Source organism: Oncorhynchus mykiss, chromosome 25 (genome assembly GCF_057628025.1).
Source record: "Oncorhynchus mykiss isolate SJ-2025 chromosome 25, ASM5762802v1, whole genome shotgun sequence".
NCBI classification, from domain to species: domain Eukaryota; kingdom Metazoa; phylum Chordata; class Actinopteri; order Salmoniformes; family Salmonidae; genus Oncorhynchus; species Oncorhynchus mykiss.
This window is the reverse complement of record NC_143046.1, coordinates 9663796-9687500: the sequence shown is the minus strand read 5'-3', so window position 1 is coordinate 9687500 and position 23705 is coordinate 9663796. Positions and strand designations below refer to the sequence as shown.

Here is a 23705-nt window from a genome sequence, read left to right as displayed (position 1 = left end):
CTCCTCTCTCTGTTTGTAGTTACACTAACTCTCCTCTCTCTGTCTGTTTGTAGTTACACTAACTCTCCTCTCTCTGTCTGTTTGTAGTTACACTAACTCTCCTCTCTCTGTCTGTTTGTAGTTACACTAACTCTCCTCTCTCTCTGTTTGTAGCTACACTAACTCTCCTCTCTCTCTGTTTGTAGTTACACTAACTCTCCTCTCTCTCTCTGTTTGTAGTTACACTAACTCTCCTCTCTCTGTCTGTTTGTAGTTACACTAACTCTCCTCTCTCTGTCTGTTTGTAGTTACACTAACTCTCCTCTCTCTGTCTGTTTGTAGCTACACTAACTCTCCTCTCTCTCTGTTTGTAGCTACACTAACTCTCCTCTCTCTGTCTGTTTGTAGTTACACTAACTCTCCTCTCTCTGTCTGTTTGTAGTTACACTAACTCCCCTCTCTCTCTGTTTGTAGTTACACTAACTCTCCTCTCTCTGTCTGTTTGTAGTTACACTAACTCTCCTCTCTGTCTGTTTGTAGTTACACTAACTCTCCTCTGTCTGCTTGTAGTTACACTAACTCTCCTCTCTCTGTTTGTAGTTACACTAACTCTCCTCTCTCTGTTTGTAGTTACACTAACTCTCCTCTCTCTGTCTGTTTGTAGTTACACTATCTCTCCTCTCTCTGTTTGTAGTTACACTAACTCTCCTCTCTCTCTGTTTGTAGCTACACTAACTCTCCTCTCTCTCTCTGTTTGTAGTTACACTAACTCTCCTCTCTCTCTCTGTTTGTAGTTACACTAACTCTCCTCTCTCTCTCTGTTTGTAGCTACACTAACTCTCCTCTCTCTGTCTGTTTGTAGTTACACTAACTCTCCTCTCTCTGTCTGTTTGTAGTTACACTAACTCTCCTCTCTGTCTGTTTGTAGTTACACTAACTCTCCTCTGTCTGTTTGTAGTTACACTAACTCTCCTCTCTCTGTCTGTTTGTAGTTACACTAACTCTCCTCTCTCTCTGTTTGTAGTTACACTAACTCTCCTCTCTCTGTCTGTTTGTAGTTACACTAACTCTCCTCTCTCTCTCTGTTTGTAGTTACACTAACTCTCCTCTCTCTGTCTGTTTGTAGTTACACTAACTCTCCTCTCTCTGTTTGTAGTTACACTAACTCTCCTCTCTTTCTCTGTTTGTAGTTACACTAACTCTCCTCTCTCTGTCTGTTTGTAGTTACACTAACTCTCCTCTCTCTGTCTGTTTGTAGCTACACTAACTCTCCTCTCTCTCTGTTTGTAGCTACACTAACTCTCCTCTCTTTGTCTGTTTGTAGTTACACTTACTCTCCTCTCTCTCTGTTTGTAGTTACATTAACTCTCCTCTCTCTCTGTTTGTAGTTACACTAACTCCCCTCTCTCTCTGTTTGTAGTTACACTAACTCTCCTCTCTCTCTGTTTGTAGTTACACTAACTCTCCTCTCTCTCTGTTTGTAGTTACACTAACTCTCCTCTCTCTGTCTGCTTGTAGTTACACTAACTCTCCTCTCTCTCTGTTTGTAGTTACACTAACTCTCCTCTCTCTCTGTTTGTAGTTACACTAACTCTCCTCTCTCTCTGTTTGTAGTTACACTAACTCTCCTCTCTCTCTCTGTTTGTAGTTACACTAACTCTCCTCTCTCTGTCTGTTTGTAGTTACACTAACTCTCCTCTCTCTGTCTGTTTGTAGTTACACTAACTCTCCTCTCTCTGTCTGTTTGTAGCTACACTAACTCTCCTCTCTCTGTCTGTTTGTAGTTACACTAACTCTCCTCTCTCTCTCTGTTTGTAGTTACACTAACTCTCCTCTCTCTGTCTGCTTGTAGTTACACTTACTCTCCTCTCTCTGTTTGTAGTTACACTAACTCTCCTCTCTCTGTTTGTAGTTACACTAACTCTCCTCTCTCTGTCTGTTTGTAGTTACACTAACTCTCCTCTCTCTGTCTGTAGTTACACTAACTCTCCTCTCTCTGTCTGTTTGTAGCTACACTAACTCTCCTCTCTCTCTGTTTGTAGCTACACTAACTCTCCTCTCTTTGTCTGTTTGTAGTTACACTTACTCTCCTCTCTCTCTGTTTGTAGTTACACTAACTCTCCTCTCTCTCTGTTTGTAGTTACACTAACTCCCCTCTCTCTCTGTTTGTAGTTACATTAACTCTCCTCTCTCTCTGTTTGTAGTTACACTAACTCTCCTCTCTCTGTCTGTTTGTAGTTACACTAACTCTCCTCTCTCTGTCTGTTTGTAGCTACACTAACTCTCCTCTCTCTCTGTTTGTAGCTACACTAACTCTCCTCTCTCTGTCTGTTTGTAGTTACACTAACTCTCCTCTCTCTGTCTGTTTGTAGTTACACTAACTCCCCTCTCTCTCTGTTTGTAGTTACACTAACTCTCCTCTCTCTGTCTGTTTGTAGTTACACTAACTCTCCTCTCTGTCTGTTTGTAGTTACACTAACTCTCCTCTGTCTGCTTGTAGTTACACTAACTCTCCTCTCTCTGTTTGTAGTTACACTAACTCTCCTCTCTCTGTTTGTAGTTACACTAACTCTCCTCTCTCTGTCTGTTTGTAGTTACACTATCTCTCCTCTCTCTGTTTGTAGTTACACTAACTCTCCTCTCTCTCTGTTTGTAGCTACACTAACTCTCCTCTCTCTCTCTGTTTGTAGTTACACTAACTCTCCTCTCTCTCTCTGTTTGTAGTTACACTAACTCTCCTCTCTCTCTCTGTTTGTAGCTACACTAACTCTCCTCTCTCTGTCTGTTTGTAGTTACACTAACTCTCCTCTCTCTGTCTGTTTGTAGTTACACTAACTCTCCTCTCTGTCTGTTTGTAGTTACACTAACTCTCCTCTCTGTCTGTTTGTAGTTACACTAACTCTCCTCTGTCTGTTTGTAGTTACACTAACTCTCCTCTCTCTGTCTGTTTGTAGTTACACTAACTCTCCTCTCTCTCTGTTTGTAGTTACACTAACTCTCCTCTCTCTGTCTGTTTGTAGTTACACTAACTCTCCTCTCTCTCTCTGTTTGTAGTTACACTAACTCTCCTCTCTCTGTCTGTTTGTAGTTACACTAACTCTCCTCTCTCTGTTTGTAGTTACACTAACTCTCCTCTCTCTGTCTGTTTGTAGTTACACTAACTCTCCTCTCTCTGTCTGTTTGTAGTTACACTAACTCTCCTCTCTCTGTCTGTTTGTAGTTACACTAACTCTCCTCTCTCTGTCTGTTTGTAGTTACACTAACTCTCCTCTCTCTGTTTGTAGTTACACTAACTCTCCTCTCTCTGTCTGTTTGTAGTTACACTAACTCTCCTCTCTCTGTCTGTTTGTAGCTACACTAACTCTCCTCTCTCTCTGTTTGTAGCTACACTAACTCTCCTCTCTCTGTCTGTTTGTAGTTACACTAACTCTCCTCTCTCTGTCTGTTTGTAGTTACACTAACTCCCCTCTCTCTCTGTTTGTAGTTACACTAACTCTCCTCTCTCTCTGTTTGTAGTTACACTAACTCTCCTCTCTCTGTCTGTTTGTAGTTACACTAACTCTCCTCTCTCTGTCTGTTTGTAGTTACACTTACTCTCCTCTCTCTCTGTTTGTAGTTACACTAACTCTCCTCTCTCTCTGTTTGTAGTTACACTAACTCCCCTCTCTCTCTGTTTGTAGTTAAACTAACTCTCCTCTCTGTCTGTTTGTAGTTACACTAACTCTCCTCTCTCTGTTTGTAGTTACACTAACTCTCCTCTCTCTGTCTGTTTGTAGTTACACTAACTCTCCTCTCTCTGTCTGTTTGTAGTTACACTAACTCTCCTCTCTCTGTCTGTTTGTAGTTACACTAACTCTCCTCTCTCTCTGTTTGTAGCTACACTAACTCTCCTCTCTCTCTGTTTGTAGTTACACTAACTCTCCTCTCTCTCTGTTTGTAGTTACACTAACTCTCCTCTCTCTGTCTGTTTGTAGTTACACTAACTCTCCTCTCTCTGTCTGTTTGTAGTTACACTAACTCTCCTCTCTCTGTCTGTTTGTAGCTACACTAACTCTCCTCTCTCTCTGTTTGTAGCTACACTAACTCTCCTCTCTCTGTCTGTTTGTAGTTACACTAACTCTCCTCTCTCTCTCTGTTTGTAGTTACACTAACTCTCCTCTCTCTGTCTGCTTGTAGTTACACTTACTCTCCTCTCTCTGTTTGTAGTTACACTAACTCTCCTCTCTCTGTTTGTAGTTACACTAACTCTCCTCTCTCTGTCTGTTTGTAGTTACACTAACTCTCCTCTCTCTGTCTGTTTGTAGTTACACTAACTCTCCTCTCTCTGTCTGTTTGTAGCTACACTAACTCTCCTCTCTCTCTGTTTGTAGCTACACTAACTCTCCTCTCTTTGTCTGTTTGTAGTTACACTTACTCTCCTCTCTCTCTGTTTGTAGTTACACTAACTCTCCTCTCTCTCTGTTTGTAGTTACACTAACTCCCCTCTCTCTCTGTTTGTAGTTACATTAACTCTCCTCTCTCTCTGTTTGTAGTTACACTAACTCCCCTCTCTCTCTGTTTGTAGTTACACTAACTCTCCTCTCTCTCTGTTTGTAGTTACACTAACTCTCCTCTCTCTCTGTTTGTAGTTACACTAACTCTCCTCTCTTTGTCTGTTTGTAGTTACACTTACTCTCCTCTCTCTCTGTTTGTAGTTACACTAACTCTCATCTCTCTCTGTTTGTAGTTACACTAACTCTCCTCTCTTTGTCTGTTTGTAGTTACACTTACTCTCCTCTCTGTCTGTTTGTAGTTACACTAACTCTCCTCTCTCTGTTTGTAGTTACACTAACTCTCCTCTCTCTGTCTGTTTGTAGTTACACTAACTCTCCTCTCTCTGTCTGTTTGTAGTTACACTAACTCTCCTCTCTCTGTCTGTTTGTAGTTACACTAACTCTCCTCTCTCTGTCTGTTTGTAGCTACACTAACTCTCCTCTCTCTCTGTTTGTAGTTACACTAACTCTCCTCTCTCTCTCTGTTTGTAGTTACACTAACTCTCCTCTCTCTGTCTGTTTGTAGTTACACTAACTCTCCTCTCTCTGTCTGTTTGTAGTTACACTAACTCTCCTCTCTCTGTCTGTTTGTAGCTACACTAACTCTCCTCTCTCTCTGTTTGTAGCTACACTAACTCTCCTCTCTCTGTCTGTTTGTAGTTACACTAACTCTCCTCTCTCTGTCTGTTTGTAGTTACACTAACTCCCCTCTCTCTCTGTTTGTAGTTACACTAACTCTCCTCTCTCTGTCTGTTTGTAGTTACACTAACTCTCCTCTCTGTCTGTTTGTAGTTACACTAACTCTCCTCTGTCTGCTTGTAGTTACACTAACTCTCCTCTCTCTGTTTGTAGTTACACTAACTCTCCTCTCTCTGTTTGTAGTTACACTAACTCTCCTCTCTCTGTCTGTTTGTAGTTACACTATCTATCCTCTCTCTGTTTGTAGTTACACTAACTCTCCTCTCTCTCTGTTTGTAGCTACACTAACTCTCCTCTCTCTCTCTGTTTGTAGTTACACTAACTCTCCTCTCTCTCTCTGTTTGTAGCTACACTAACTCTCCTCTCTGTCTGTTTGTAGTTACACTAACTCTCCTCTCTCTGTCTGTTTGTAGTTACACTAACTCTCCTCTCTGTCTGTTTGTAGTTACACTAACTCTCCTCTCTGTCTGTTTGTAGTTACACTAACTCTCCTCTGTCTGTTTGTAGTTACACTAACTCTCCTCTCTCTGTCTGTTTGTAGTTACACTAACTCTCCTCTCTCTCTGTTTGTAGTTACACTAACTCTCCTCTCTCTGTCTGTTTGTAGTTACACTAACTCTCCTCTCTCTCTCTGTTTGTAGTTACACTAACTCTCCTCTCTCTGTCTGTTTGTAGTTACACTAACTCTCCTCTGTCTGTTTGTAGTTACACTAACTCTCCTCTCTCTGTCTGTTTGTAGTTACACTAACTCTCCTCTCTCTCTGTTTGTAGCTACACTAACTCTCCTCTCTCTCTCTGGTTGTAGTTACACTAACTCTCCTCTCTCTCTCTCTGTTTGTAGTTACACTAACTCTCCTCTCTCTGTCTGTTTGTAGTTACACTAACTCTCCTCTCTCTGTCTGTTTGTAGCTACACTAACTCTCCTCTCTCTCTGTTTGTAGTTACACTAACTCTCCTCTCTCTCTCTGTTTGTAGCTACACTAACTCTCCTCTGTCTGTTTGTAGTTACACTAACTCTCCTCTCTCTCTCTCTGTTTGTAGTTACACTAACTCTCCTCTCTCTGTCTGTTTGTAGTTACACTAACTCTCCTCTCTCTGTCTGTTTGTAGCTACACTAACTCTCCTCTCTCTCTGTTTGTAGCTACACTAACTCTCCTCTCTCTGTCTGTTTGTAGTTACACTAACTCTCCTCTCTCTGTCTGTTTGTAGTTACACTAACTCCCCTCTCTCTCTGTTTGTAGTTACACTAACTCTCCTCTCTCTCTGTTTGTAGTTACACTAACTCTCCTCTCTCTCTGTTTGTAGTTACACTAACTCTCCTCTCTCTGTCTGTTTGTAGTTACACTAACTCTCCTCTCTCTGTCTGTTTGTAGTTACACTAACTCTCCTCTCTCTCTGTTTGTAGTTACACTAACTCTCCTCTCTCTGTCTGTTTGTAGTTACACTAACTCCCCTCTCTCTGTCTGTTTGTAGCTACACTAACTCTCCTCTCTCTCTGTTTGTAGCTACACTAACTCTCCTCTCTTTGTCTGTTTGTAGTTACACTTACTCTCCTCTCTCTCTGTTTGTAGTTACACTAACTCTCCTCTCTCTCTGTTTGTATATACACTAACTCCCCTCTCTCTCTGTTTGTAGTTACACTAACTCTCCTCTCTGTCTGTTTGTAGTTACACTAACTCCCCTCTCTCTGTCTGTTTGTAGCTACACTAACTCTCCTCTCTCTCTGTTTGTAGCTACACTAACTCTCCTCTCTTTGTCTGTTTGTAGTTACACTTACTCTCCTCTCTCTCTGTTTGTAGTTACACTAACTCTCCTCTCTCTCTGTTTGTAGTTACACTAACTCCCCTCTCTCTCTGTTTGTAGTTACACTAACTCTCCTCTCTGTCTGTTTGTAGTTACACTAACTCTCCTCTCTCTGTCTGTTTGTAGCTACACTAACTCTCCTCTCTCTCTGTTTGTAGCTACACTAACTCTCCTCTCTCTGTCTGTTTGTAGTTACACTAACTCTCCTCTCTCTCTCTGTTTGTAGTTACACTAACTCTCCTCTCTCTGTCTGCTTGTAGTTACACTTACTCTCCTCTCTCTGTTTGTAGTTACACTAACTCTCCTCTCTCTGTTTGTAGTTACACTAACTCTCCTCTCTCTGTCTGTTTGTAGTTACACTAACTCTCCTCTCTCTGTCTGTTTGTAGTTACACTAACTCTCCTCTCTCTGTCTGTTTGTAGCTACACTAACTCTCCTCTCTCTCTGTTTGTAGCTACACTAACTCTCCTCTCTTTGTCTGTTTGTAGTTACACTTACTCTCCTCTCTCTCTGTTTGTAGTTACACTAACTCTCCTCTCTCTCTGTTTGTAGTTACACTAACTCCCCTCTCTCTCTGTTTGTAGTTACATTAACTCTCCTCTCTCTCTGTTTGTAGTTACACTAACTCCCCTCTCTCTCTGTTTGTAGTTACACTAACTCTCCTCTCTCTCTGTTTGTAGTTACACTAACTCTCCTCTCTCTCTGTTTGTAGTTACACTAACTCTCCTCTCTTTGTCTGTTTGTAGTTACACTTACTCTCCTCTCTCTCTGTTTGTAGTTACACTAACTCTCCTCTCTCTCTGTTTGTAGTTACACTAACTCTCCTCTCTTTGTCTGTTTGTAGTTACACTTACTCTCCTCTCTGTCTGTTTGTAGTTACACTAACTCTCCTCTCTCTGTTTGTAGTTACACTATCTATCCTCTCTCTGTTTGTAGTTACACTAACTCTCCTCTCTCTCTGTTTGTAGCTACACTAACTCTCCTCTCTCTCTCTGTTTGTAGTTACACTAACTCTCCTCTCTCTCTCTGTTTGTAGCTACACTAACTCTCCTCTCTGTCTGTTTGTAGTTACACTAACTCTCCTCTCTCTGTCTGTTTGTAGTTACACTAACTCTCCTCTCTGTCTGTTTGTAGTTACACTAACTCTCCTCTCTGTCTGTTTGTAGTTACACTAACTCTCCTCTGTCTGTTTGTAGTTACACTAACTCTCCTCTCTCTGTCTGTTTGTAGTTACACTAACTCTCCTCTCTCTCTGTTTGTAGTTACACTAACTCTCCTCTCTCTGTCTGTTTGTAGTTACACTAACTCTCCTCTCTCTCTCTGTTTGTAGTTACACTAACTCTCCTCTCTCTGTCTGTTTGTAGTTACACTAACTCTCCTCTGTCTGTTTGTAGTTACACTAACTCTCCTCTCTCTGTCTGTTTGTAGTTACACTAACTCTCCTCTCTCTCTGTTTGTAGCTACACTAACTCTCCTCTCTCTCTCTGGTTGTAGTTACACTAACTCTCCTCTCTCTCTCTCTCTGTTTGTAGTTACACTAACTCTCCTCTCTCTGTCTGTTTGTAGTTACACTAACTCTCCTCTCTCTGTCTGTTTGTAGCTACACTAACTCTCCTCTCTCTCTGTTTGTAGTTACACTAACTCTCCTCTCTCTCTCTGTTTGTAGCTACACTAACTCTCCTCTCTGTCTGTTTGTAGTTACACTAACTCTCCTCTCTCTGTCTGTTTGTAGTTACACTAACTCTCCTCTCTGTCTGTTTGTAGTTACACTAACTCTCCTCTCTGTCTGTTTGTAGTTACACTAACTCTCCTCTGTCTGTTTGTAGTTACACTAACTCTCCTCTCTCTGTCTGTTTGTAGTTACACTAACTCTCCTCTCTCTCTGTTTGTAGTTACACTAACTCTCCTCTCTCTGTCTGTTTGTAGTTACACTAACTCTCCTCTGTCTGTTTGTAGTTACACTAACTCTCCTCTCTCTGTCTGTTTGTAGTTACACTAACTCTCCTCTCTCTGTCTGTTTGTAGTTACACTAACTCTCCTCTCTCTGTCTGTTTGTAGTTACACTAACTCTCCTCTCTCTCTGTTTGTAGCTACACTAACTCTCCTCTCTCTCTCTGGTTGTAGTTACACTAACTCTCCTCTCTCTCTCTCTGTTTGTAGTTACACTAACTCTCCTCTCTCTGTCTGTTTGTAGTTACACTAACTCTCCTCTCTCTGTCTGTTTGTAGCTACACTAACTCTCCTCTCTCTCTGTTTGTAGCTACACTAACTCTCCTCTCTCTGTCTGTTTGTAGTTACACTAACTCTCCTCTCTCTGTCTGTTTGTAGTTACACTAACTCCCCTCTCTCTCTGTTTGTAGTTACACTAACTCTCCTCTCTCTCTGTTTGTAGTTACACTAACTCTCCTCTCTCTGTCTGTTTGTAGTTACACTAACTCCCCTCTCTCTGTCTGTTTGTAGCTACACTAACTCTCCTCTCTCTCTGTTTGTAGCTACACTAACTCTCCTCTCTTTGTCTGTTTGTAGTTACACTTACTCTCCTCTCTCTCTGTTTGTAGTTACACTAACTCTCCTCTCTCTCTGTTTGTAGTTACACTAACTCCCCTCTCTCTCTGTTTGTAGTTACACTAACTCTCCTCTCTGTCTGTTTGTAGTTACACTAACTCTCCTCTCTCTGTCTGTTTGTAGCTACACTAACTCTCCTCTCTCTCTGTTTGTAGCTACACTAACTCTCCTCTCTCTGTCTGTTTGTAGTTACACTAACTCTCCTCTCTCTCTCTGTTTGTAGTTACACTAACTCTCCTCTCTCTGTCTGCTTGTAGTTACACTTACTCTCCTCTCTCTGTTTGTAGTTACACTAACTCTCCTCTCTCTGTTTGTAGTTACACTAACTCTCCTCTCTCTGTCTGTTTGTAGTTACACTAACTCTCCTCTCTCTGTCTGTTTGTAGTTACACTAACTCTCCTCTCTCTGTCTGTTTGTAGCTACACTAACTCTCCTCTCTCTCTGTTTGTAGCTACACTAACTCTCCTCTCTTTGTCTGTTTGTAGTTACACTTACTCTCCTCTCTCTCTGTTTGTAGTTACACTAACTCTCCTCTCTCTCTGTTTGTAGTTACACTAACTCCCCTCTCTCTCTGTTTGTAGTTACATTAACTCTCCTCTCTCTCTGTTTGTAGTTACACTAACTCTCCTCTCTCTCTGTTTGTAGTTACACTAACTCTCCTCTCTTTGTCTGTTTGTAGTTACACTTACTCTCCTCTCTCTCTGTTTGTAGTTACACTAACTCTCCTCTCTCTCTGTTTGTAGTTACACTAACTCTCCTCTCTTTGTCTGTTTGTAGTTACACTTACTCTCCTCTCTGTCTGTTTGTAGTTACACTAACTCTCCTCTCTCTGTTTGTAGTTACACTAACTCTCCTCTCTCTGTCTGTTTGTAGTTACACTAACTCTCCTCTCTCTGTCTGTTTGTAGTTACACTAACTCTCCTCTCTCTGTCTGTTTGTAGTTACACTAACTCTCCTCTCTCTCTGTTTGTAGCTACACTAACTCTCCTCTCTCTCTGTTTGTAGTTACACTAACTCTCCTCTCTCTCTCTGTTTGTAGTTACACTAACTCTCCTCTCTCTGTCTGTTTGTAGTTACACTAACTCTCCTCTCTCTGTCTGTTTGTAGTTACACTAACTCTCCTCTCTCTGTCTGTTTGTAGCTACACTAACTCTCCTCTCTCTCTGTTTGTAGCTACACTAACTCTCCTCTCTCTGTCTGTTTGTAGTTACACTAACTCTCCTCTCTCTGTCTGTTTGTAGTTACACTAACTCCCCTCTCTCTCTGTTTGTAGTTACACTAACTCTCCTCTCTCTGTCTGTTTGTAGTTACACTAACTCTCCTCTCTGTCTGTTTGTAGTTACACTAACTCTCCTCTGTCTGCTTGTAGTTACACTAACTCTCCTCTCTCTGTTTGTAGTTACACTAACTCTCCTCTCTCTGTTTGTAGTTACACTAACTCTCCTCTCTCTGTCTGTTTGTAGTTACACTATCTATCCTCTCTCTGTTTGTAGTTACACTAACTCTCCTCTCTCTCTGTTTGTAGCTACACTAACTCTCCTCTCTCTCTCTGTTTGTAGTTACACTAACTCTCCTCTCTCTCTCTGTTTGTAGCTACACTAACTCTCCTCTCTGTCTGTTTGTAGTTACACTAACTCTCCTCTCTCTGTCTGTTTGTAGTTACACTAACTCTCCTCTCTGTCTGTTTGTAGTTACACTAACTCTCCTCTCTGTCTGTTTGTAGTTACACTAACTCTCCTCTGTCTGTTTGTAGTTACACTAACTCTCCTCTCTCTGTCTGTTTGTAGTTACACTAACTCTCCTCTCTCTCTGTTTGTAGTTACACTAACTCTCCTCTCTCTGTCTGTTTGTAGTTACACTAACTCTCCTCTCTCTCTCTGTTTGTAGTTACACTAACTCTCCTCTCTCTGTCTGTTTGTAGTTACACTAACTCTCCTCTGTCTGTTTGTAGTTACACTAACTCTCCTCTCTCTGTCTGTTTGTAGTTACACTAACTCTCCTCTCTCTGTCTGTTTGTAGTTACACTAACTCTCCTCTCTCTGTCTGTTTGTAGTTACACTAACTCTCCTCTCTCTCTGTTTGTAGCTACACTAACTCTCCTCTCTCTCTCTGGTTGTAGTTACACTAACTCTCCTCTCTCTCTCTCTGTTTGTAGTTACACTAACTCTCCTCTCTCTGTCTGTTTGTAGTTACACTAACTCTCCTCTCTCTGTCTGTTTGTAGCTACACTAACTCTCCTCTCTCTCTGTTTGTAGCTACACTAACTCTCCTCTCTCTGTCTGTTTGTAGTTACACTAACTCTCCTCTCTCTGTCTGTTTGTAGTTACACTAACTCCCCTCTCTCTCTGTTTGTAGTTACACTAACTCTCCTCTCTCTCTGTTTGTAGTTACACTAACTCTCCTCTCTCTGTCTGTTTGTAGTTACACTAACTCTCCTCTCTCTGTCTGTTTGTAGTTACACTAACTCTCCTCTCTCTCTGTTTGTAGTTACACTAACTCTCCTCTCTCTGTCTGTTTGTAGTTACACTAACTCCCCTCTCTCTGTCTGTTTGTAGCTACACTAACTCTCCTCTCTCTCTGTTTGTAGCTACACTAACTCTCCTCTCTTTGTCTGTTTGTAGTTACACTTACTCTCCTCTCTCTCTGTTTGTAGTTACACTAACTCTCCTCTCTCTCTGTTTGTAGTTACACTAACTCCCCTCTCTCTCTGTTTGTAGTTACACTAACTCTCCTCTCTGTCTGTTTGTAGTTACACTAACTCTCCTCTCTCTGTTTGTAGTTACACTAACTCTCCTCTCTCTGTTTGTAGTTACACTAACTCTCCTCTCTCTGTCTGTTTGTAGTTACACTAACTCTCCTCTCTCTCTCTGTTTGTAGTTACACTAACTCTCCTCTCTCTGTCTGTTTGTAGTTACACTAACTCTCCTCTCTCTGTCTGTTTGTAGCTACACTAACTCTCCTCTCTCTCTGTTTGTAGCTACACTAACTCTCCTCTTTCTGTCTGTTTGTAGTTACACTAACTCTCCTCTCTCTGTCTGTTTGTAGTTACACTAACTCCCCTCTCTCTCTGTTTGTAGTTACACTAACTCTCCTCTCTCTGTCTGTTTGTAGTTACACTAACTCTCCTCTCTGTCTGTTTGTAGTTACACTAACTCTCCTCTGTCTGCTTGTAGTTACACTAACTCTCCTCTCTCTGTTTGTAGTTACACTAACTCTCCTCTCTCTGTTTGTAGTTACAATAACTCTCCTCTCTGTCTGTTTGTAGTTACACTAACTCTCCTCTCTCTGTCTGCTTGTAGTTACACTATCTCTCCTCTCTCTGTTTGTAGTTACACTAACTCTCCTCTCTCTCTCTGTTTGTAGTTACACTAACTCTCCTCTCTCTCTCTGTTTGTAGCTACACTAACTCTCCTCTCTCTGTCTGTTTGTAGTTACACTAACTCTCCTCTCTCTGTCTGTTTGTAGTTACACTAACTCTCCTCTCTGTCTGTTTGTAGTTACACTAACTCTCCTCTCTGTCTGTTTGTAGTTACACTAACTCTCCTCTCTGTCTGTTTGTAGTTACACTAACTCTCCTCTCTCTGTCTGTTTGTAGTTACACTAACTCTCCTCTCTCTCTGTTTGTAGTTACACTAACTCTCCTCTCTCTCTCTGTTTGTAGTTACACTAACTCTCCTCTCTCTGTCTGTTTGTAGTTACACTAACTCTCCTCTCTCTGTTTGTAGTTACACTAACTCTCCTCTCTCTGTCTGTTTGTAGTTACACTAACTCTCCTCTCTGTCTGTTTGTAGTTACACTAACTCTCCTCTCTGTCTGTTTGTAGTTACACTAACTCTCCTCTCTCTGTCTGTTTGTAGTTACACTAACTCTCCTCTCTGTCTGTTTGTAGTTACACTAACTCTCCTCTGTCTGTTTGTAGTTACACTAACTCTCCTCTCTCTGTCTGTTTGTAGTTACACTAACTCTCCTCTCTCTCTGTTTGTAGTTACACTAACTCTCCTCTCTCTGTCTGTTTGTAGTTACACTAACTCTCCTCTCTCTCTCTGTTTGTAGTTACACTAACTCTCCTCTCTCTGTCTGTTTGTAGTTACACTAACTCTCCTCTGTCTGTTTGTAGTTACACTAACTCTCCTCTCTCTGTCTGTTTGTAGTTACACTAACTCTCCTCTCTCTGTCTGTTTGTAGTTACACTAACTCTCCTCTCTCTGTCTGTTTGTAGTTACACTAACTCTCCTCTCTCTCTGTTTGTAGCTACACTAACTCTCCTCTCTCTCTCTGGTTGTAGTTACACTAACTCTCCTCTCTCTCTCTCTGTTTGTAGTTACACTAACTCTCCTCTCTCTGTCTGTTTGTAGTTACACTAACTCTCCTCTCTCTGTCTGTTTGTAGCTACACTAACTCTCCTCTCTCTCTGTTTGTAGCTACACTAACTCTCCTCTCTCTGTCTGTTTGTAGTTACACTAACTCTCCTCTCTCTGTCTGTTTGTAGTTACACTAACTCCCCTCTCTCTCTGTTTGTAGTTACACTAACTCTCCTCTCTCTCTGTTTGTAGTTACACTAACTCTCCTCTCTCTGTCTGTTTGTAGTTACACTAACTCTCCTCTCTCTGTCTGTTTGTAGTTACACTAACTCTCCTCTCTCTCTGTTTGTAGTTACACTAACTCTCCTCTCTCTGTCTGTTTGTAGTTACACTAACTCCCCTCTCTCTGTCTGTTTGTAGCTACACTAACTCTCCTCTCTCTCTGTTTGTAGCTACACTAACTCTCCTCTCTTTGTCTGTTTGTAGTTACACTTACTCTCCTCTCTCTCTGTTTGTAGTTACACTAACTCTCCTCTCTCTCTGTTTGTAGTTACACTAACTCCCCTCTCTCTCTGTTTGTAGTTACACTAACTCTCCTCTCTGTCTGTTTGTAGTTACACTAACTCTCCTCTCTCTGTTTGTAGTTACACTAACTCTCCTCTCTCTGTTTGTAGTTACACTAACTCTCCTCTCTCTGTCTGTTTGTAGTTACACTAACTCTCCTCTCTCTCTCTGTTTGTAGTTACACTAACTCTCCTCTCTCTGTCTGTTTGTAGTTACACTAACTCTCCTCTCTCTGTCTGTTTGTAGCTACACTAACTCTCCTCTCTCTCTGTTTGTAGCTACACTAACTCTCCTCTTTCTGTCTGTTTGTAGTTACACTAACTCTCCTCTCTCTGTCTGTTTGTAGTTACACTAACTCCCCTCTCTCTCTGTTTGTAGTTACACTAACTCTCCTCTCTCTGTCTGTTTGTAGTTACACTAACTCTCCTCTCTGTCTGTTTGTAGTTACACTAACTCTCCTCTGTCTGCTTGTAGTTACACTAACTCTCCTCTCTCTGTTTGTAGTTACACTAACTCTCCTCTCTCTGTTTGTAGTTACAATAACTCTCCTCTCTGTCTGTTTGTAGTTACACTAACTCTCCTCTCTCTGTCTGCTTGTAGTTACACTATCTCTCCTCTCTCTGTTTGTAGTTACACTAACTCTCCTCTCTCTCTCTGTTTGTAGTTACACTAACTCTCCTCTCTCTCTCTGTTTGTAGCTACACTAACTCTCCTCTCTCTGTCTGTTTGTAGTTACACTAACTCTCCTCTCTCTGTCTGTTTGTAGTTACACTAACTCTCCTCTCTGTCTGTTTGTAGTTACACTAACTCTCCTCTCTGTCTGTTTGTAGTTACACTAACTCTCCTCTCTGTCTGTTTGTAGTTACACTAACTCTCCTCTCTCTGTCTGTTTGTAGTTACACTAACTCTCCTCTCTCTCTGTTTGTAGTTACACTAACTCTCCTCTCTCTCTCTGTTTGTAGTTACACTAACTCTCCTCTCTCTGTCTGTTTGTAGTTACACTAACTCTCCTCTCTCTGTTTGTAGTTACACTAACTCTCCTCTCTCTGTCTGTTTGTAGTTACACTAACTCTCCTCTCTGTCTGTTTGTAGTTACACTAACTCTCCTCTCTGTCTGTTTGTAGTTACACTAACTCTCCTCTCTCTGTCTGTTTGTAGTTACACTAACTCTCCTCTCTCTCTCTGTTTGTAGTTACACTAACTCTCCTCTCTCTCTCTGTTTGTAGTTACACTAACTCTCCTCTCTCTGTCTGTTTGTAGTTACACTAACTCTCCTCTCTCTGTTTGTAGTTACACTAACTCTCCTCTCTCTGTCTGTTTGTAGTTACACTAACTCTCCTCTCTCTGTCTGTTTGTAGTTACACTAACTCTCCTCTCTCTGTCTGTTTGTAGTTACACTAACTCTCCTCTCTCTCTGTTTGTAGCTACACTAACTCTCCTCTCTCTCTCTGGTTGTAGTTACACTAACTCTCCTCTCTCTGTCTGTTTGTAGTTACACTAACTCCCCTCTCTCTCTGTTTGTAGTTACACTAACTCTCCTCTCTCTCTGTTTGTAGTTACACTAACTCTCCTCTCTCTGTCTGTTTGTAGTTACACTAACTCTCCTCTCTCTGTCTGTTTGTAGTTACACTAACTCTCCTCTCTCTGTCTGTTTGTAGTTACACTAACTCTCCTCTGTCTGCTTGTAGTTACACTAACTCTCCTCTCTCTGTTTGTAGTTACACTAACTCTCCTCTCTCTGTTTGTAGTTACACTAACTCTCCTCTCTCTGTCTGTTTGTAGTTACACTAACTCTCCTCTCTCTGTCTGTTTGTAGTTACACTATCTCTCCTCTCTCTGTTTGTAGTTACACTAACTCTCCTCTCTCTGTTTGTAGTTACACTAACTCTCCTCTCTCTCTCTGTTTGTATCTACACTCTCTCCTCTCTGTCTGTTTGTAGTTACACTAACTCTCCTCTCTGTCTGTTTGTAGTTACACTAACTCTCCTCTGTCTGTTTGTAGTTACACTAACTCTCCTCTCTCTGTCTGTTTGTAGTTACACTAACTCTCCTCTCTTTCTCTGTTTGTAGTTACACTAACTCTCCTCTCTCTCTCTGTTTGTAGTTACACTAACTCTCCTCTCTCTGTCTGTTTGTAGTTACACTAACTCTCCTCTCTCTCTGTTTGTAGTTACACTAACTCCCCTCTCTCTCTGTTTGTAGTTACACTAACTCTCCTCTCTGTCTGTTTGTAGTTACACTAACTCTCCTCTCTCTGTCTGTTTGTAGTTACACTAACTCTCCTCTCTCTGTCTGTTTGTAGTTACACTAACTCTCCTCTCTCTGTCTGTTTGTAGTTACACTAACTCTCCTCTCTCTCTGTTTGTAGCTACACTAACTCTCCTCTCTCTCTCTGGTTGTAGTTACACTAACTCTCCTCTCTCTGTCTGTTTGTAGTTACACTAACTCCCCTCTCTCTCTGTTTGTAGTTACACTAACTCTCCTCTCTCTGTTTGTAGTTACACTAACTCTCCTCTCTCTGTCTGTTTGTAGTTACACTAACTCTCCTCTCTCTGTCTGTTTGTAGTTACACTAACTCTCCTCTCTCTGTCTGTTTGTAGTTACACTAACTCTCCTCTGTCTGCTTGTAGTTACACTAACTCTCCTCTCTCTGTTTGTAGTTACACTAACTCTCCTCTCTCTGTTTGTAGTTACACTAACTCTCCTCTCTCTGTCTGTTTGTAGTTACACTAACTCTCCTCTCTCTGTCTGTTTGTAGTTACACTATCTCTCCTCTCTCTGTTTGTAGTTACACTAACTCTCCTCTCTCTCTCTGTTTGTATCTACACTCTCTCCTCTCTGTCTGTTTGTAGTTACACTAACTCTCCTCTGTCTGTTTGTAGTTACACTAACTCTCCTTTCTCTGTCTGTTTGTAGTTACACTAACTCTCCTCTCTCTCTCTGTTTGTAGTTACACTAACTCTCCTCTCTCTCTCTGTTTGTATCTACACTCTCTCCTCTCTGTCTGTTTGTAGTTACACTAACTCTCCTCTGTCTGTTTGTAGTTACACTAACTCTCCTTTCTCTGTCTGTTTGTAGTTACACTAACTCTCCTCTCTCTCTCTGTTTGTAGTTACACTAACTCTCCTTTCTCTCTCTGTTTGTAGTTACACTAACTCTCCTCTCTCTGTCTGTTTGTAGTTACACTAACTCTCCTCTCTCTCTGTTTGTAGTTACACTAACTCCCCTCTCTCTCTGTTTGTAGTTACACTAACTCTCCTCTCTGTCTGTTTGTAGTTACACTAACTCTCCTCTCTCTGTCTGTTTGTAGTTACACTAACTCTCCTCTGTCTGCTTGTAGTTACACTAACTCTCCTCTCTCTGTTTGTAGTTACACTAACTCTCCTCTCTCTGTCTGTTTGTAGTTACACTAACTCTCCTCTCTCTGTCTGTTTGTAGTTACACTAACTCTCCTCTCTCTGTTTGTAGTTACACTAACTCTCCTCTCTCTCTGTTTGTAGCTATACTAACTCTCCTCTCTCTCTGTAGCTACACTAACTCCCCTCTCTCTGTCTGTTTGTAGTTACACTAACTCTCCTCTCTCTGTCTGTTTGTAGCTACACTAACTCTCCTCTCTCTCTGTTTGTAGCTACACTAACTCTCCTCTCTCTCTGTTTGTAGCTACACTAACTCTCCTCTCTCTGTCTGTTTGTAGTTACACTAACTCTCCTCTCTCTGTCTGTTTGTAGTTACACTAACTCTCCTCTCTCTGTCTGTTTGTAGTTACACTAACTCTCCTCTCTCTGTTTGTAGTTACACTAACTCTCCTCTCTCTGTCTGTTTGTAGTTACACTAACTCTCATCTCTGTCTGTTTGTAGTTACACTAACTCTCCTCTCTGTCTGTTTGTAGTTACACTAACTCTCCTCTCTCTCTGTTTGTAGCTACACTAACTCTCCTCTCTCTGTTTGTAGTTACACTAACTCTCCTCTCTCTGTCTGTTTGTAGTTACACTAACTCTCCTCTCTGTCTGTTTGTAGTTACACTAACTCTCCTCTGTCTGCTTGTAGTTACACTAACTCTCCTCTCTCTGCTTGTAGTTACACTAACTCTCCTCTCTCTGTTTGTAGTTACACTAACTCTCCTCTCTCTGTCTGTTTGTATTTACACTAACTCTCCTCTCTCTGTCTGTTTGTATTTACACTAACTCTCCTCTCTCTCTGTTTGTAGCTACACTAACTCTCCTCTCTCTCTCTGTTTGTAGTTACACTAACTCTCCTCTCTCTCTGTTTGTAGCTACACTAACTCTCCTCTCTGTCTCTGTTTGTAGTTACACTAACTCTCCTCTCTCTCTCTGTTTGTAGTTACACTAACTCTCCTCTCTCTGTCTGTTTGTAGTTACACTAACTCTCCTCTCTCTCTGTTTGTAGCTACACTAACTCTCCTCTCTGTCTCTGTTTGTAGTTACACTAACTCTCCTCTCTCTCTCTGTTTGTAGTTACACTAACTCTCCTCTCTCTGTCTGTTTGTAGTTACACTAACTCTCCTCTGTCTGCTTGTAGTTACACTAACTCTCCTCTCTCTCTGTTTGTAGTTACACTAACTCTCCTCTCTCTGTCTGTTTGTAGTTACACTAACTCTCCTCTCTCTGTCTGTTTGTAGTTACACTAACTCTCCTCTGTCTGCTTGTAGTTACACTAACTCTCCTCTCTCTCTCTGTTTGTAGTTACACTAACTCTCCTCTCTCTCTCTCTGTTTGTAGTTACACTAACTCTCCTCTCTCTGTCTGTTTGTAGTTACACTAACTCTCCTCTGTCTGCTTGTAGTTACACTAACTCTCCTCTCTCTCTCTGTTTGTAGCTACACTAACTCTCCTCTCTCTCTGTTTGTAGCTACACTAACCCTCCTCTCTCTGTTTGTAGTTACACTAACTCTCCTCTGTCTGCTTGTAGTTACACTAACTCTCCTCTCTCTGTCTGTTTGTAGTTACACTAACTCTCCTCTCTCTGTCTGTTTGTAGTTACACTAACTCTCCTCTCTCTGTCTGTTTGTAGTTACACTAACTCTCCTCTCTCTGTTTGTAGTTACACTAACTCTCCTCTCTCTGTCTGTTTGTAGTTACACTAACTCTCATCTCTGTCTGTTTGTAGTTACACTAACTCTCCTCTCTGTCTGTTTGTAGTTACACTAACTCTCCTCTCTCTCTGTTTGTAGCTACACTAACTCTCCTCTCTCTGTTTGTAGTTACACTAACTCTCCTCTCTCTGTCTGTTTGTAGTTACACTAACTCTCCTCTCTCTGTTTGTAGTTACACTAACTCTCCTCTCTCTGTCTGTTTGTAGTTACACTAACTCTCCTCTCTGTCTGTTTGTAGTTACACTAACTCTCCTCTGTCTGCTTGTAGTTACACTAACTCTCCTCTCTCTGTTTGTAGCTACACTAACTCTCCTCTCTGTCTCTGTTTGTAGTTACACTAACTCTCCTCTCTCTCTCTGTTTGTAGTTACACTAACTCTCCGCTCTCTGTTTGTAGTTACACTAACTCTCCTCTCTGTCTGTTTGTAGTTACACTAACTCTCCTCTCTCTCTGTTTGTAGCTACACTAACTCTCCTCTCTCTGTTTGTAGTTACACTAACTCTCCTCTCTCTGTCTGTTTGTAGTTACACTAACTCTCCTCTCTGTCTGTTTGTAGTTACACTAACTCTCCTCTGTCTGTTTGTAGTTACACTAACTCTCCTCTCTCTCTCTGTTTGTAGTTACACTAACTCTCCTCTCTCTGTCTGTTTGTAGTTACACTAACTCTCCTCTCTCTGTCTGTTTGTAGCTACACTAACTCTCCTCTCTCTCTGTTTGTAGCTACACTAACTCTCCTCTCTCTCTGTTTGTAGCTACACTAACTCTCCTCTCTCTCTGTTTGTAGTTACACTAACTCTCCTCTCTCTGTCTGTTTGTAGTTACACTAACTCTCATCTCTGTCTGTTTGTAGTTACACTAACTCTCCTCTCTCTGTTTGTAGTTACACTAACTCTCCTCTGTCTGCTTGTAGTTACACTAACTCTCCTCTCTCTGTTTGTAGCTACACTAACTCTCCTCTCTGTCTCTGTTTGTAGTTACACTAACTCTCCTCTCTCTCTCTGTTTGTAGTTACACTAACTCTCCTCTCTCTGTCTGTTTGTAGTTACACTAACTCTCCTCTCTCTCTGTTTGTAGCTACACTAACTCTCCTCTCTCTCTGTTTGTAGCTACACTAACTCTCCTCTCTCTGTCTGTTTGTAGTTACACTAACTCTCCTCTCTCTGTTTGTAGTTACACTAACTCTCCTCTCTCTGTTTGTAGTTACACTAACTCTCCTTTCTCTGTCTGTTTGTAGTTACACTAACTCTCATCTCTGTCTGTTTGTAGTTACACTAACTCTCCTCTCTGTCTGTTTGTAGTTACACTAACTCTCCTCTCTGTCTGTTTGTAGCTACACTAACTCTCCTCTCTCTGTCTGTTTGTAGTTACACTAACTCTCCTCTCTGTCTGTTTGTAGTTACACTAACTCTCCTCTGTCTGCTTGTAGTTACACTAACTCTCCTCTCTCTCTGTTTGTAGTTACACTAACTCTCCTCTCTCTGTCTGTTTGTAGTTACACTAACTCTCCTCTCTCTGTCTGTTTGTAGTTACACTAACTCTCCTCTGTCTGCTTGTAGTTACACTAACTCTCCTCTCTCTCTGTTTGTAGTTACACTAACTCTCCTCTCTCTCTCTGTTTGTAGTTACACTAACTCTCCTCTCTCTGTCTGTTTGTAGTTACACTAACTCTCCTCTGTCTGCTTGTAGTTACACTAACTCTCCTCTCTCTCTCTGTTTGTAGCTACACTAACTCTCCTCTCTCTGTTTGTAGTTACACTAACTCTCCTCTCTCTGTCTGTTTGTAGTTACACTAACTCTCCTCTCTCTGTCTGTTTGTAGTTACACTAACTCTCCTCTCTCTGTTTGTTTGTAGTTACACTACCTCTCCTCTCTCTCTGTTTGTAGTTACACAAACTCTCCTCTCTCTCTTTGTAGCTACACTAACTCTCCTCTCTCTCTGTTTGTAGTTACACTAACTCTCCACTCTCTCTCTGTTTTTAGTTACACTAACTCTCCTTTCTCTGTCTGTTTGTAGTTACACTAACTCTCCTCTGTCTGCTTGTAGTTACACTAACTCTCCTCTCTCTCTCTGTTTGTAGTTACACTTACTCTCCTCTCTCTCTGTTTGTAGTTACACTTACTCTCCTCTCTCTCTGTTTGTAGTTACACTAACTCTCCTCTCTCTCTGTTTGTAGTTACACTAACTCTCCTCTCTCTCTCTGTTTGTAGTTACACTAACTCTCATCTGTCTGTTTGTAGCTACACTAAGCCCAGTGCTGAGCTACTGGAGTCTCGTTTGGGCAGTCAAAAGAGACACGCTGCAAGCCTATCAGATGTCAGCGTCCACATCGGCATGGGCGATTTGCGCCGCCCCTCCCCCAAGTTGAGGCTTTTGGACCGTTTTGTCAACTTCTTCCGCGCATCCATCAACTCCCTCCAATCAAAGCACTCCCTCAACTGCATGGCCCTCAGCGACTCCGACAAATACTCATTGCTGGTGGGGGAGGCCCACTGCGAGGAGGAGTTTGTCTGAGGCTAGGTTAGTCTGTGCTAACTTAAGCTTGGTTTAGCCATTATATGCTTGGCTAAGCTAAGCTAACTTAAGGTAGCGAAAGCTAGCCCATGCTAACTAAGTGGGTTACATAGGTTAATTTTCCCGTCCAGCTATACAGGTGCCCCCAGGGCAGCATCTATTGACTTGAAAAAGCCTTTCTGTTTCCCCTCCCCCTCTGTCTGACTGACAGTGTGCAGTCTAATGGATGCTTGGGAGGACTTCATGTTCACTACCGCTGCCAAAATGTCTTTTGTCAACGGCTACAGGGTGAAGGGATCTTACACTAGGGTTTATAGGATCTCTGGCTCTCTTTGTTCGGGGGTTTGAGAGTATCTGTTGAAAGACAATGCAGGTGTCAGCCGCTAGGAAGATGTGCTGTCTTTTTTCTATGTGTTTATAATATGAAGGTTTGCAGAGACTATCTTTGACATCTGTCCAAAGACACTCTAAAATGGTGCCCGATGTTAAAATGTACGGACTTAACACGAGTGCCTTTTTCCTTCTGAGGGATCAGAAGTATAATAATTATGCCGTTGTATATTATGATTATATAAGAGTGTTTATGTTAGCCTTATTTAAAAAAAAACGTAAAAACAATTATCACAGTACTTATTTGTACTTTGTCATATATTTTCCTTGTAAAACAAAGGAATGTTGTTGAGCACATACCGATGTCATTTGTCATCTAAATGTTTCCATCGTAAACATCGGTTTCTCAAATCAGGAAATATATACTGTACGTGAGCAATCATTTAAGAATGTACAGTATGAAGTATAAACTCTAAGGATCTCTTACTACAGAACACTTATGGAAACATGTGTACCAGTAAACGTTACTCCAAGTGCCAATTGTAGACTCTCTCTCTCTCTCTCAAAGTCCAACACATTTCAAAGATAACGCTGCACTGAGCAGGCGTCTACAGGAGGACCAGGGCTTTTTTTTGTACTGAATGTGTACGGTGATAAGGACACTGATTGGTAGATTACGATGCTGAAGTGGTCCAAATCCTGCCTGTACAATCACTGACAGTCTGCTATACCAGTGCTGATCTAGCAGTGGTGTAAAGTACTTAAGTAAAAAATACTTGAAAGTACTACTGAAGTAGTTATTTTGGGGGTATCTGTACTTTACTATTTATATTTCGGACAACTTTTACTTCACTTCATTCCTAAAGAAAATATTGTACTTTTTACTCCATATATTTTCCCCCTGACAACCCGAAGTACTCGTTACATTGTGAATACTTGAATACAGAGAACTTGTGAGATTCACACACTTATCAAGAGAACATGTGGGTCATGCCTCTGAACTGACGGACTCACTTAACAAGTGTGATCTTTTGTAAATAATGTCTGTGTGTTGTCCGGATAGCCAGGGGCACACTCCATTTTAAAAACAAGAACATGGGGCTGTCCTCTTCGCTTCATATAAGGAATTTGAAATTATAAATACTTTTACTTTTGATGCTTAAGTATATTTTAGCAAGTAAATGTACTTTTGAACCTTAAGTATATTTAAAACCAAATACTTTTAGACTTTTACTCAAGTAGGATTTTACTGGGTGACTTCCACTTCTACTTGAGTAACTTTCTATTAAGGTATCTATACTTTTAC

General features: G+C 41.3%; 1 protein-coding gene across 1 annotated transcript in view; it reads left to right on the top strand.

The window, feature by feature from the left end:
* LOC110504534 (copper-transporting ATPase 1-like) overlaps nt 1–22939 on the top strand; it is a 61003-nt gene extending 38064 nt beyond the window's left edge. The window contains 1 exon segment of the mRNA XM_036970270.2: nt 21796–22939. Within this exon segment, the coding sequence (XP_036826165.1) occupies nt 21796–22069 (274 nt within the window). The 3' untranslated portion in view covers nt 22070–22939.
* Nucleotides 22940–23705: the final 766 nt, after the last annotated feature.